Here is a 15,271-nt window from a genome sequence, read left to right on the forward strand (position 1 = left end):
AGATTTGTTCATTCCTCTGACATAAAATGTCGATGATTAATTTAAGATAGATAAGAAGCAACAATATATAATGGAAGTTTGCAAAAAAAAAAGTTGAAGAAGATGATAGGAGAAGAAGAAAAGAGGAAACAGTCCATATCTTTAAAAAAAATGGTAAGTTAGTAAAGTTTACCGAATCAACTAGCCAACTCATTCTTTTACTACCCACATCATTTTATCATTAGTCAGCTAACGGTTCAAGTAATCTCAATGACCATTTAGAACTATTTCTTAAACCTCAAGGACTAAAATGTTAATTTGAAAACTTGAGGGACTAAATAGACATCAACTTCATACCTCATAGACCAAAAATGCATTTTGTCCTTATTTATTCTTACAAGTTTAAGGGTCTAATTTTAACAAATGTTTAAGTTTGAGGGTACGAATTTTGTTATTAAAAATGTATGGGAGTCCAAATTTTACATTATGCAAGTTTGAAGGCCTAATTTTAATATTTGTATAAATTTGAGACCTCAATTTTTACGATAGAAGGTTTGAAAGTGTAATTGCAACTACCACACCTACTTCAGGGGTGGTTTTTGTAATCGGTCAAAAAAAATTTACACACCTATGATTTTTTTAAGCAAGAACACGAGGACAAGAGAAAAAAATCCACTACTCTAAAGTCTCATTACAAATGGGAGGGAAAATATATTTCCAAATCAAAAAATAACCTTAAGAGGATGCCAAATTCGTTCTAGCACAAGCCACTCTGTCCTCCTCTAGATTGTGACTAGTCATATGATGTTTCTCAAGAAACGAGTTTCGTGGAGTTGAATTTGTTATGTTGATTTATGTGGATGTGATTCAATCTTTAGTACTTAATCCTAATGTCCATGTCTTCCGAGAACTTGTTGGGAGAATTCTCTCTAAATTCTACAATCTTAAATTTCAGCATCTGATAACTCATTTATGGACTTGAGTTCCGTTGGGCTCAACTAAATGAATTCGGGTTTAAGTTGACCATTGAACCAAATTAAGGTTTTTTTTTTATTCGATTGGACTTTAGCCCTAAATATTATTATCAAATCATTCTATGTGATCCAATCGGTCACGATGAAATCATATGAAATTATAAGGATTTTTCAACTTATATCTTCTATTTCAATTTGGGTCACATGTCAACTTTTAATCATTCTCAAATTCAATCATTTGTAATTTTCTATTTAATTTGAGAAATGGCGTGATAATTTATGATTGATCCAAAATTTCTCATTTAACAATGATAAAAATGCAAAATATTTGCAACATTTTTAAAATTCAATAATTTCCTCAACAAGGACCCTAATTCCAGCAAAAGACATCTCTTCCCTATTGAGAAGCTTGATAACATCTAACACATCTGATTCGACATCAAGTGGTAAGTTCGATTTGGATCACTCATTCTCAATGGCAACCAACCCTTCCACCAATGCTTCAGGTTCAAGCATGCTAACGCTCCATCTATTTAAAATGTACTTACAACCACCCAATGTCATGCTTCCATTATGATCCAGGCAATCCATCCCAAACTACCCTTTCCTCTCTCATTAGACTAGGGTGCATCAACATTAAGTTTTCAATTGCTAAACAACAAGCGAGAACCAATGAGGAAGAAGAGAGGCAATAAGGGGAGATGGGGCAGTAAGACCAATACCAACAACAAACTCCTTACCAAATGTTCGTAGACACTCAGGTGAGAACCAATCATCCTTACTCTAAAAGTTATATCAATGTTTAGTTGTGTTATGGGTGACTTTGGACCAAAGGTCATAATTGACTTCTAAAGAAAGAAAAATAACAAAGTAAAAAAATATAACATGATTTGGGTCAAAAAGTGACAACTTAAGGCCAAAATGAACCTATAAAAAGATTTTGGATTGGGCTTTAGCCTAAGCCATAGTGCTCGCCTGGGCCTCATCAATTACCTAATAGGCATGCTTCACACATGCCCTAACCCAAGAGATCATTTTAGGCTTGAAATAGAACTAAAAGAAGGTGTTCGACTTGGCCGAGGCCGATCCTAACAAAATGCCAAATAGGACACGCCCCATGGACAACTCAATCCAATTAGTCGAAGGATAAGCCAAATATGACCCCAAAATCCCCAAGGAAAAAGTCCTAGGTCAACTACACTTAAAAATACATCATGATAGTTCCAGTAGAAGTAAGACAATTCTATTACTCAAACTCCCTACTTGCTATACATATACACTTTCTAACTTAAGTATTGGAGCTTGTGTGGCAAGTACCAGACCAATGTGCAGGTCTTTCCATCATGTAGGTTACGTTTTTTCCTAAATTACAAATTCACATTTGTTGCCACAAAGATTAGATGTGTATTTACCTTGTCCAGATTTTACCATCAATAAGTTGTATCAATTTTTTTACTCCAAAAGTTGAATTTAACAAATGATACACCAGAGTCAGATAAGCGTTACACATTTTCTCCCTTTTTTTAATTCAGCACTTATTTCTATAAAAAAAAAAAAAATCAACTTTTTGGCACAAAGTTAAGTTTGGTTAATGTATGAATTAGGTATTGAATATCATTGTCAACACTAAGAAATTTCAACCAAAGCTTAGTTTCAATGTCACTTTTTGTTGAAATCATATCAATTTTATACTATTTTGTTTTTATAATCAATGTCACTTTTTAACCGGTTATCAATGAAAATTCACGAAGGGGTAAAAATTGCAACATTTTTTCATGTTACAAGTTAATATTGCAACACTTATTTAAATTTTAAGTACATTTTGATATAATTGAAAGTTAAGAGTAAAAATTGATATTGTTTGATAAGTTCATGAGTAAAAATTATTATTGTTGGCCTCCACCTAGATTTCAAAATTATAAAAAGGTTGAAAAATCAGTTTTGGCCACAAGAAAAAACTCATTCCAATTCAAAATTCCAAAAAACCAATTGTATAGTGCTCCCCCTAAACCTTTAAAACCCATCATGCTTAGCCAAAAAGCATAAATACTTTGATAAACCTGATAACTCCAAATAAGACATATAAGAGTCCAAAGCGTAAATACCAAAAAAAAAAAAAAAAAAAAAAAAAAAACTTGCATAGTAATGAACTATTAAAAAAATTTAATCTATTTAATCTGGTAGGGACTATTTGGGACGCTCACTTGAATTACGAAGAATGGAGTTAATATGTATGTGGGATTAGAAAGTTTGTGTATGAAATCATGAGTATCTGGTGCAGTTTTTTTAATCTTAAAAGGTATGGTTTTTTTTTCTCTTAACTTTTTGTTCATCCCTTTAATTGCACATGTTTTCTCAATTTTTTAACACTCAATTGAGATATCAACTTAAAATCTTCACATATATTTTTTAATTGGAAAAAAATACCTTTTTGGTCATTGAGTTTTAAGGAATAGGTACGTTTAGTCCCTCAAATTTTAAATTGACCAATTTAAGTCACGAAATTTCAAGAATAGATTTAAAAGATCCATCTATTAGAAAAATCATTAAATTTGAATAAAAAACGATTAAATGTCGATGTGGCAAGATGATTGAAAAAACTTATTTTTTTAATCTCTCTCTCCCCCTCTTCGTCCCCTTTCTTTCTCTCATTCTCTTCTCTTTATTCTCTCTTCTCCCTCGCTAAATTTTCAAAAAAATAAAACTCAAAAGAAAAGAAGAAGAAAATCTTTCCATCTGTTGTTTTACATATACTCTCTCATCTCTCACCATAGGAAAACCAATCAAAGCGGGAGGTCGAGGATGAGATTGAAAGGGAGAATCTGGAAAAAGAAGCCCAAGCTTGAAACTCTTAATCTTTCTTTAGCTTTGCCTGAAGTTTCACTCTCCCAATGCTTCACATGCTTTTCAGAAGGAAGATTTTCCCCCCTTCAAAGATTTCTGTGAGATTTTTAGCACCTAAACTAAAAGCCCCTTAAAAAGTCCAACACCCAAACTACTTGCTCTAACGATCGCTTTTCTCCCACCAATTTTCTCATGACCCCAGTTGCTCATTGATGCCAAATTCAACTGAGAACTACGAGTATTCGGTTGGGAGAGACGACCATATTTGAAACTGTAGAGAGGAAAGGGAACTAATGGGTTTTTATCATATTCAAACCATTAGGAATGAGAGAGAGAGACGGCCATCCTTTTCCATTCTTCTGGGGGTTCGGACAAGATGAGGGAGGAGAGAATGAAAGATTTTTTTTTCCAGTTCTTTTAATGAAAATTTAGTAAGGGAGAGGGAGGAGAGAGAATATGAGAGAGAAAGAGCGAGGACGAACAGCGGGAGAGAAAGATTAAAAAACACAAATTTTTTCTAGTTCATCTTGCCACATCAACATTTAATCACTTACATGATCAAATTTAATGATTTCTTTTAATAGAGAAACCTTTTAAATCTATACTTGAAAACTCACCGACTAAATTGGCCAATTTAAAATTTGAGGGACTAAATATACATATTCTTCAAAATTCAATGACCAAAAAGGTTTTTTTTTTTTTCTCCAATTTTTTACATGTAACCATCGTACTTCAGGTAGACAAAATACTCTTATTTCATATAAACAACAAAATTACATATACTTTCACATTAGTGGAACATATGAGTGCAATATGCACACAAAAAAGTCATCAAGGGTTTAGGGATTTTTATGACATCTTATATCAAATTGTAGGTTATGGTTTGTTATGCATGCATGTTCATGTTGGGAATGAGATTAAAGTTCCACATTAGCTAGGTAAGGAGATGATCATGGATATATAAGAGAGAATAACTATCACCAATTGTAAGAGAACTTTTGGGAGAAACCAAGAATAAAAGGCATCAGGATTTACGCCCGAAGTGGACAATATCATACCATTTTTTAAGGAATGGAATTCCATACAGAAGTGTGTGAATGCATGTGCCAATGCAATTCAATTTGAAAAACACGAAAATAATAGAGAAATTATAGAAGAACAAGATAAATATTTATAAATTACATGTTTATAGGGAGAAAAGGATGAGAATAACTAATCCCAACAGACTTTTCTTCTCGTAATTCCTCTCCTCGAAACGGAACAACACGAACGCAAGATCTCCTTCGAACTGGAAAATGCCTCTCACAAACAAACAAGTCACGAATGTGAGACACCACCACTTGATTTCCTTGCTATTCTCCGGACAAAAATCAAGGATGTGTACACTCCTTAATTTGATAGGGAGAGATTTGTGTGTGAGATGTTTGGGGAAGAAGATCACATATACAGAGAGAATTTTTCTCATAAATAACTCTTCTTTTTGCCTGTCTATGATCTATGCTTGGAAAAAAAATTAATAAAAAAACAAATCTTTCCATTTTCTTTTATGTGAGAGTGAGTTGGTTGAAGAGGGAGTTAAGCTCCCCTCCACCAACTTGGAGAGTTATTGTTTTAAATTTAAATAAATTTATATATTAAATCAAAATTTAATATAATTAAATAAATCAATATTAATTAATTAGTTAATTAAATATCATATATTTAATTTAACCTGAATCATATTAAAATAACATCCTCTCACATAACCTATATTTTTAATATGAATCATATTCAAATATTTATCTCTCACATACTTTAAAGTATAATTTTGGATCTCAATCAAAATCAACTTTTATTTCATAGTGTATCTATATACATTATATTAATTGCATCTTATACAATTAATTCTCTTTTTACTTTGAAAAATTTAAATTAATCCAAAATCAATTGATTATTGTTTTGTCCTTAGTGAGCTAGCAAGAAAATCTTATAGACCTACGAATTATAAGCTTGAATGATACAAGATTAATTAATAAACTATTTATTTAAATCAATCGACATTCATTAACTGCAGGTCATTTCACTAAAGACTCATGATTGCACTCTTCGCACTGTATATATATTTATGTATCAGTGGATATAACCAAGCAACAGTAAGTCGACCATTCACGAATCGCTCATAACTATAGTTAGGTTAAATTATCGTTTTACCCCTTGTAGTTACATCTAACTTCTTAAGTATCACTGATACCTCTAATGAACAAACAATTTATAGTATGACTATAAACTAATCCTTATCGGGCTAGTGAGAGGATGAGGCTCAATGTTCAAGACCTGGAATCAACCTTTAAGGGAGTAATTCATCTATTTACCCTAACGACGGGAATGAGTGGGTTTCATCTTGTGTAGTTATGTTTCTAGCTCCCTATTCAGACAAATCTCCAAATGGTAGGCTTATTGAATCATCGAATCAGGCCACTTTCACCCATACAAATCAAAAGACTGCTCTCATGGACAATAATTCATAACTCACTTAGGATTGAGGTCGAGTTACCTATGGTCATCCTATGGAATGTTAATTTCTTCAGTCAACAGTGTTATAAAGAGAGATTAATCATTTCGCGGGTCAGGTCTTATACAAGCTATTTGTATAGGATACCTCCATTTATATGTCTCCGCAAGAACGATTAGGATCAAATCGTTTGTAACACTTTATAACTTTTGAAACAATTACAAAGTGGGTCATATCCGTAGTGTTACCAGGATAATGCATCCAACCTTATCCATATACTACAAACCATTTAGGTTACTACTTGAGCATGATCCACCTGTATGTGTACCACATGCTGTTCAAAATTCATAAAATAACAATGAATATTTCTTTAATGGATAATAGCATATAAAATAATAAACCATTATTTCAATTAACATATTAACTACGAGACTTTAGGTCATACATCCCAACACATTTATGTAGATATCTGGAGATATGTTGTCCTTAACAAGTTATATCAAAGCAGCACTAGACCCTGACTTGGCCAAGTTGGTAGAACCCTTGGTGCCGAACAAAAAAGTTGAAAGCCTTATATGATGCACTCATGGCAGTATCAACATGTGGTTGGCCACGGGAGGTGGTAATCCATAGAATAGAACATTGCAGGTAGTCACTAGAGATGATTGCTGGAGGTGGTCTTCGTTGAAGGTAGTTGTTAGAGGTGACTGTCGAAGCATAACGTTGGAGTGAGTTGACAGTAGTCGACGATGGTGGTTGTTGTAGATTTGGTCATGTACGGTGGATGTTGGGTGGAGTTATTGTATACATTGGAGAGATAGAGAGAGAAGTAGGAGAAGTTGAAGTTCCTTGATAAAGGTGCAATCTTCAATAACCTTGTAGAAGTAGGTGAAGTTGAGTTATTTTACACAACTTTCACAAATTGGTGGGTCAAACAACTCAACTCACGTCAATGACCCAAATTCCCTTTGTAGTGCCATATGAAACCAATTATAAAATTTATTGGTTAGATTTTATTTATTTAATCTTCTTAATTGAGTTCATCTTTATTTGTATGTGGGAATTGAAATCTAACAATTGCTTCCTAACCGCTGTTTGGGGGCCCAACATGAGATGATATATCCCCACATCCTATATCATCTCAGTATTTGGAGGCCCATTATCATATTTTACGGATTTTAATTGTTTTTGGGTCTATTTTTAGAACGTGTTTCGTATATCACTGTCATTTTCTTTTCGTATATCGTATATCATCTCAGTGCTTAAACATACTTAATCGTTCATATCGATTAGAACTCTTTAGACATCAGAACTCCCCACATCCTATATCATCTCAGCACCTTAAACAACCCTTAAATGTGTAACTGGTCCTAAAAGTAACACGAGGACATCCTCTTCACATCACTCAATCTCGATCCAATCGAGTGGACGTCGAGAAATGTTAAAAAAAAACAATTAATAAAAAAGAGTGCTTAATGTGAAGTGTTGCAATTTTTTTTACTATTTCTAACCATTACCTAAAATTAGTACCAAATTGAAGTCAGCATTCACATCTAAAAAACAAAAAAAAGACATGAAAAAAAAAACCGCGAAATGAATAGAATGACCCACTCCCAAAATCCCACTTTTCCGCGTCACTTTCTTTCATTAAAATTCCAAAAAAATTTTCCCGCGAGTCTCAAAAAGATCACCACGCTGGCGATCCGCGTGATCCCACCCTCAGCCAATCACAACTCTTCCTCCCTTCTTATATATATATATCAAAGCCCTCACTCTTCCCTTACTCCCTCACTATCAAACTCATAGCTAAAGTTCCAATTCTCTCGAAAATCCCAAATTAGGGTTCCTGATTTTCCTCTCTTTTCTCTCAAATTCCATCACTTTTCTCCGATTCAACGATGAGTTCCACCGGCAGTTCCACCAAGGGCGGCAGAGGAAAACCCAAAGCCACCAAATCCGTCTCCCGATCTCACAAAGCCGGCCTCCAGTTCCCCGTCGGTAGAATCGCTAGGTTTCTCAAGGCCGGGAAGTATGCCGAACGTGTCGGCGCTGGAGCTCCGGTCTACTTATCTGCCGTCCTCGAGTATCTCGCCGCTGAGGTAACAACATCCTCAGTGATTCTGATGGAATTTTGTTTCGATTCTCTTCGATTTATTTTTAATTTTTATTAATTTTGATTTCATTTGGAATTAGGTTTTGGAGCTTGCTGGTAATGCTGCTAGAGACAACAAAAAGAATCGTATTGTACCGAGGCATATTCAGCTTGCAGTGAGAAACGATGAGGAATTGAGTAAGCTTTTGGGATCTGTAACCATTGCTAATGGAGGTGTTTTGCCCAACATTCACCAGACTCTTTTGCCCAAAAAGGTTGGTAAAGATAAGGGTGATATTGGTTCTGCATCACAAGAATTTTAGAGATTTTAGGGTTTCTTTTGGTTTTCTTTTTTGGGGTTTGTTTCATTACTCGAGATGACAGTTCTTGTGATCTGTGAAATAGATGGGGTTTTGCTTCTGTGGCATTTGCTTCCTCTTACTGTACTTTGTCATCTTGACTTTGTTTCGATGCATATATTTTATATCCATGTGAGGTTGTTGGTGGATTTGATTCAAGAATGATGATGACCAACTCCCTTTTACAGTTAGAAGTTAAATGGAATGGCTGTTTCTAGTTGAAAGAATGCAAATTTTGTTTGAAATCCTCCTATGTATCTTCAATCTATGGTTCTTGAATTTGGTTGCACAATTTCAATGGTTTAAAATCATTTCTCCATTTACATAATTAAGCTGGAAGAAGATACTATGAATCATGACCCAGACTCTTGGTAGTCCTATAGATTGAAGAATTAATAACAGGATCTTATACCTTGTTTTTGAGGTAAACATGGTTTCCTTTTTTCTTCTCATTTCAAGGAGAAATTTGAAAAGTTAATTATTAAGATTTTGTTTAGTAATTATTTTATTTTTTATTTTTGTTTTTAAAACTAAGATTATGGACATTACTTTTGTTTTTAAATTTTTCTTGTTTATATTTTGCCATCATGGTAAAAAATGATGATGAAATATGTTTAATTTTTAAAAACAAGAGTTGAAAGTCAAATGGTTAAGTCTAAATTATTTAGATATCTCAAATCTTATTCAAATTTTTGTAAAATTTGGTATTCTCAAAATTTAAAATATTGAATTAATTTAAAAATTTGGAAAATCATATAATTGTCAAAATCAGAAATTACTCTAAAATATTTGAAAAATTAGTTAATAATTTGATATAATATTTAGTAAAGATAATTAAATTTAGAGAAAATTTGAAAATTTGAAAAGATATAAGAATTTGAGAAGAAATGCCTAAAACAATTGTTAATTTTAGAAAAAAGATTTAATTTTTTTTTTTTAAATCAAATCTTGGTGGCCAATTAATCTAAGATGGATAAAAAAAATTATTTATACGAGTTTTAAAAAAAGTGTATTAGTTTGTGAAGTGAATTTAAATGTCATTTTTAATATTTTTCTGATTGAAGTTGCGTATACGATGGCAATAGTAAAAGTCAATTTAGGTCAATCTTTGCTAAACAAAAACAGGAAAAGGTTATTTTTCCAAAATTTTGAATGGAAAGTTGGTAGTGTGTGTATATTTTATACATATAGCCTTAAATCAATAAGGTGAATCACAGTATTACACAATTGGCTAAGCTTTTTTTTTTTTTTTTTTTTACACAAATTATTTTATGCACAAGCCTCATTTTTTTAAAAAATTTTTTTGGGGACAAAGTTTAATTTACTTTATTACCCCTTATCATTCTTTTAAATATAAATGTACATAATAATATTAATGTAAAAAATACATTTTAGGGAAGTTTTTTTACGTTTGTGAATTTCTAAAAGTGGCATCTTTTTAAAATTGATGTTAGTAAAGATTATTTATTTATTTATTTTTTTAAAATTGGAAAATTGTTCTTATAAATGAAAGCAAGAAAGCAAGAATTGGTAAAATAAGGTCAAAAAAATATATTCGATGTATATTTGAATTTGTTAGAAATAAAACAAGTTATTTGATAAGTTTATGTTATTAGATGATATTTGTAATGTATTTGTCTTATATACCAAATAATAGATGCAACATATATTTAAACATTTTTTTTTTAAAACTATACTTTGAGTATATGTGATGCATATTTATGTTTCTAAATATATTTATATTTAAGATTTTAATGAAAAAAATGATTTTCAATTAGGAATATGAAAGGAAATAAATGAAATCTTTATAAGAAAATATTAGTGATCACAAAAATTTGGTTAAAATTTTAAAATGAGGGGCTTGATGTTCAACAATTGATACATTTGACTCTAGATTTGGTTGTTTGAATATTCTTAAAAGCCAATTTTAAAAGTTTCATAATATATTTTTTAAATCATTTAATCTAACTTATAATTTAGCTGAAATTATCTCTGATGGCCTATATCGTTTTGTTGAGGGCATCTCATTTTATATATCGTTGTTTACAAGTTTATTCCGGATAAAGTTATGGCAATGGAAAAAGTCGGATTAGTTCAATGATTTAAACACCATCTTTTGAATTGCAATTTTGGAAATACTATTTATCGTTTAATTTTCAATTGAATAAATAAAGTATAATTATATCAAAATATCACTATCTATTAGTGATAGATTGCGATCAATGACACCGATAGATGTTTATCTCGGTCTAGTACTAATAGACAGCGACATTTTATTATATTTGTAAATAATTTATCTCATTTTTTATTTAAAAAGAGTCCTAAAAATTTAATTTTTTCCTTTGGATATGAAAAAATGAATTCATTTTATTTTGAGGTCAGATTTAAGCTCTATCCTAATTTAGTTTAATTTTTTAAAAATGTGATTTGATTGCTTTAATTCTTAGAATTTGTTGGGTAAGAAAATAAGTCATTTCTTTTATTGGATTCAAGCAAAATTTTAAGTTGGTTCAATTTGAATTAATTCTCCAATTTGAAGTCCAAACAATCAGATGCTTCTTGAATAATATACCTACAAAGAAAACTCAACTAAAAATTCTGTTATCCATTTCTTGGGTCCTTCATTATTAGTAAGCAAGGATTTTGGAACCCATTTCAAATTATTATCAATTCATTTTTGGAAAATAATAAGTATAAAATTTATGATCAATTTTGGCACAAGAATAACAAACAACATTATTTAAGAAATTTGAAACAATTTGACCTAATATAATCTTTAACTCCACAAAAAGGACAAGCAGACACAAATTTTGATTTTTCAAACATAGGCTTTAGCTTTTTCATGCTTATTCATAAATTTCACATCATGAACACATTTTGATCTAATACGAATATATTTATGCACCAATTTTGAATTCCCATGACTATGTTTAACTTTTCGTATTTTTGGCACAAATTTAGATTCAACAAAATTAGGCATATTAGGCCAAACATCTTGAGACATACAAGGGTTCCTTTAACAAAAGTAATGCTTTTAGAAGTAGATGAACAAATTTTATTCATATAGCCCAGGTTTACCCAATTTAACAAATTTATCCAGTTTTTGTGCAATTTCTTTATGGACTCTTTTACAATTTCAACATCTTTATTAGTTATCAATTCTTTCTCTTTAAGCATATGTAAAAGATTATTTTTCTCATCAACATCAAATTTAAGAAATCTAATCTTGTCAACACTTTTCAAGCTCTCCTCTTAGATACTTCACTAGAAGTCTTTGACTCTTTCCACGACATAGAGTCGAACCGCTACATCGTTCTTTTTCTGGGTGCAACAACAAATCACATAATTTAAATACCATCTATTAAATTTTAGTTTTGAAGACACTATTTATCATTTAATTTTCAATTTAATAAAAAAAAAGAATAATTAAGAATAGCAAAATGTCATTATCTATTAGTAATAGACCGTGATAGAAATCTATTAGTGTCATTGATAGATGTTTATCACCGTCTATTACTCATAGACCACATTTTGCTATATTTATAAATAAATTGGTTCATTTTTCTTTATTTGAAAAAAGTCCTAAAAATTTAATTTTTTTCTCGAGTTGAAAAAACTATTTATTTTATTTTATTTTTTCATTTAGATTATTTACGAGGTTAGATTTAAACTCTATCCTAATTTATTTTCTTTTCCTCTCTCTTAAATGTGATTTGATTACTTTAGTTATTAGAATTTGTTGGGTGCAATTGAAAATATAACAATGGTACAATGTTAATAGATATAGTAAAGTTTAGATTTACTTTTTGAAATCTATCAGTGATAGATTATTCGCTTATAGGATCCATTTTAAAATTTGACACGTTTTGTGGTTGCTCATGATTATTAAGAAATTGTGGCTGATAGGAAGTTTGAGGTTACATTTGGGAGAATAGCAAAGATGAAGTTTGATTAGAAAAATAACAAATGCACTCTCACCCATGTGAAATGAAATTTGATTAATTCCAAAATGTCTATCACTCATTACAGATACAATGAAATTATATTTCGTCTTGAAAGTTTTGTTTTTCAAGAGGTTCTCTATTCAAGGTGGTAATTGATAAAGATTAAAAAAAAAAAGGAAAGTTTTGCTTTCTTATTGTTTTTATGGCCAAATTTGGCAAGTATTATAGCATAATCTTGAAAACAATCGTAGCGACTCTTGATCTTGATACGTTGCAACCCTCCCATCGTCGGATGCCCTAAAATCTTCGCTTGTGCTTGTGGTGCCTACCCAATCTCTGCCCCCAAAAATTCCCTTGGAACTACATTTTTAATTGGATCTTCAAATCTTTCTCCGGCAATTATGGTTGCCCAATCCACCACATGAATCAATACTTACCTTATTTTAAAGCATTTCCACTCTCCTTAACTTGTTTCTCCTATTCTAAAAAAAAAAAAAAAAAAAAAAAAAAAAAAGAGTCAGGTATAATTGCAATGTATTATTTGCAATTTATATTTTAGGATGGCTTGAAGATTGTTCGCGCGAGATTTCAATAGATATTTATTTCGTGGAACTTGAACTTTGTATTTGTATTAATTTTGTGGAATGTGAGTACAATCTCTAATACATAATATTTTGATGCTTTCAAAATAAACTATAATTTTTAAGCTAGTTGATCTTCTTGAATGATTGGCCTTTGCGCTTGTTGATCTTCTTGGATGATGATCGACCTTTGGGCTTGTTGATCTTCTTGGAAATCTGCCTTTGGACTTGTTGATCTTATTGGATGATCGACGCTCGGGTTGGTTGATCTTCTTGGATGATCGTTTTTTAGGCTTGTTGGTCTTCTTGGATGATCGGCCTTCGGGCTTGTTGATCTTCTTGGACAATCGGCCTTTAGCTTGTTGATCTTTTTGGAGATCTGCCTCTCTCTTTTTATTTTTGTTTAAATTTCCAAGTGGGGGATTGTTGGGTGAAAATTTAACTTTCAAAACAGGGAGGGAACCAAACAATGGTTGAAGAATCCCACATTAGAAAATTTGATGCTGGAAGTCTTCTTTATGTACTCCAATCTTGAGTTTTAGGTTTGGGTCCTAAGGGGTACTCATGTTTTGGAGGGAGTGAGAAGATAGATCAATGTGGGTTCCGTTCAGTCGATGTGACACGCGTAAGATGATTAATTTTAATAAAAATATTATTTTATTATATTATTATTATTTATTTTTTCTTATTTTTTAACCGAAAAAGAGGAGAAAACGGTCCATTCCGTTCCGTTCGTCCATTCCACGCACGTTTTGTGGCGGAAAGCCCTTCTCGCTCCCTATGGGTCATCACTGAAGGCCAATAAAAGACCTAACCTTCAGTAGTTCGAAAAAGTACAAATTATTTGTTCACCTATCACTTATTTTCCTTTCCCTCTCCTTCTCCATCTCAGCTTTCCGAGCAGTGAGTTTAGAAATGGTATGTGTTTCGATCGATAACGATGCATTTTCGATCGGGTTCTTTTGGCTGTTTTATCCTGGGGATGACGTGACAATTTTTAGACCTACTTGCACACTTGGGCAGAGCCGCGAAATATCTTAAAGATAGAGAGCTCCGCGACTAAGCCTATAACGAGTTTCTGTTTTGCAGGTTTTGCTCTTCGCTTGACCGCTGTGCCTTGACGGTTTACTATTCATCATTCTGAGGATCCTGCCATTTCCAACAATTTTAAGATGATTCCACCGCATCATCAATGGCCCTCTGTAGCAACAATGACGTTATGATATTTGACCTCAACCATCCATTTCGGTTGGAAGGAGCGAACTTCAAGTGGTGGAAGAAAAAGATGTTGTTCTTCCTCACCATTAAGAAAGTTTCCGAAACCTGTACCAGAGCTAAGCCGCTCGTCCCTTTAGAAGAACCAACTGAACAATAGATAAAAGAAGTTGCTGATTGGGAGGAGAAAGACTTTCTCTGTAAGAATTTCATTTTAAATGGTTTGAATGATGACCTGTATGACTACTATAGTACAATAAAGACAGCGAAGGAGGTCTGGGATGCTTGCAAAAGAAGTATGACACCGAGGAGGCCAGCTCGAAGAAATATGCTGTTAGCCGTTATCTCAAGTTCCAGATGATGGACGACAAATCCATGGAGGCCCAATCCCATGAACTCTAGAAGATAGCCCATGAGATAATTATTGAAGGTATGCCTCTAGACGAACAATTCCAAGTTGCTGTTATTATTGATAAACTACCCCTTTTATGGAAGGACTTTAAGAACACCTTGAGGCATAAGACCAAGAAGTTCTCATTGGAGAGTCTTATAACCCAGCTAAGAATCTAGGAGGAAGTTCAAAGCAGGACCAGAGGGAGGAGGTGAACGTAGTACCTGGGAAATCCACCTCTGCAGTGGTAAAACCTGACAAAAAATCTAAGGGGACAAAGAGGAAAGGTCAGAACCGTGCTCCAGCAACCAGAACCAACAAAAAAAAATAGAAGCCCCCTTCAGGAGAAACGGTACAGTTCCTCTACTTTAATTGTAATAAACCTTGGCACATGGCTAGGA

The 15,271-nt window shown here is 32.4% G+C and overlaps 1 protein-coding gene across 1 annotated transcript; it reads left to right on the forward strand.

Annotated features, from left to right (window-relative positions):
- Nucleotides 1–8,068: 8,068 nt before the first annotated feature.
- On the forward strand, nucleotides 8,069–8,972 carry LOC120070811 (histone H2AX). The gene is made up of 2 exons (XM_039022693.1): nucleotides 8,069–8,387; nucleotides 8,482–8,972. The coding sequence occupies exons 1-2, from the start codon at nucleotides 8,187–8,189 to the stop codon at nucleotides 8,701–8,703; spliced, it is 423 nt and encodes a 140-aa protein (XP_038878621.1). The 5' UTR covers nucleotides 8,069–8,186; the 3' UTR covers nucleotides 8,704–8,972.
- Nucleotides 8,973–15,271: the final 6,299 nt, after the last annotated feature.

The sequence above is a fragment of the Benincasa hispida genome, chromosome 2, assembly GCF_009727055.1.
Source record: "Benincasa hispida cultivar B227 chromosome 2, ASM972705v1, whole genome shotgun sequence".
In the NCBI taxonomy this organism is placed as follows: Eukaryota; Viridiplantae; Streptophyta; class Magnoliopsida; order Cucurbitales; family Cucurbitaceae; genus Benincasa; species Benincasa hispida.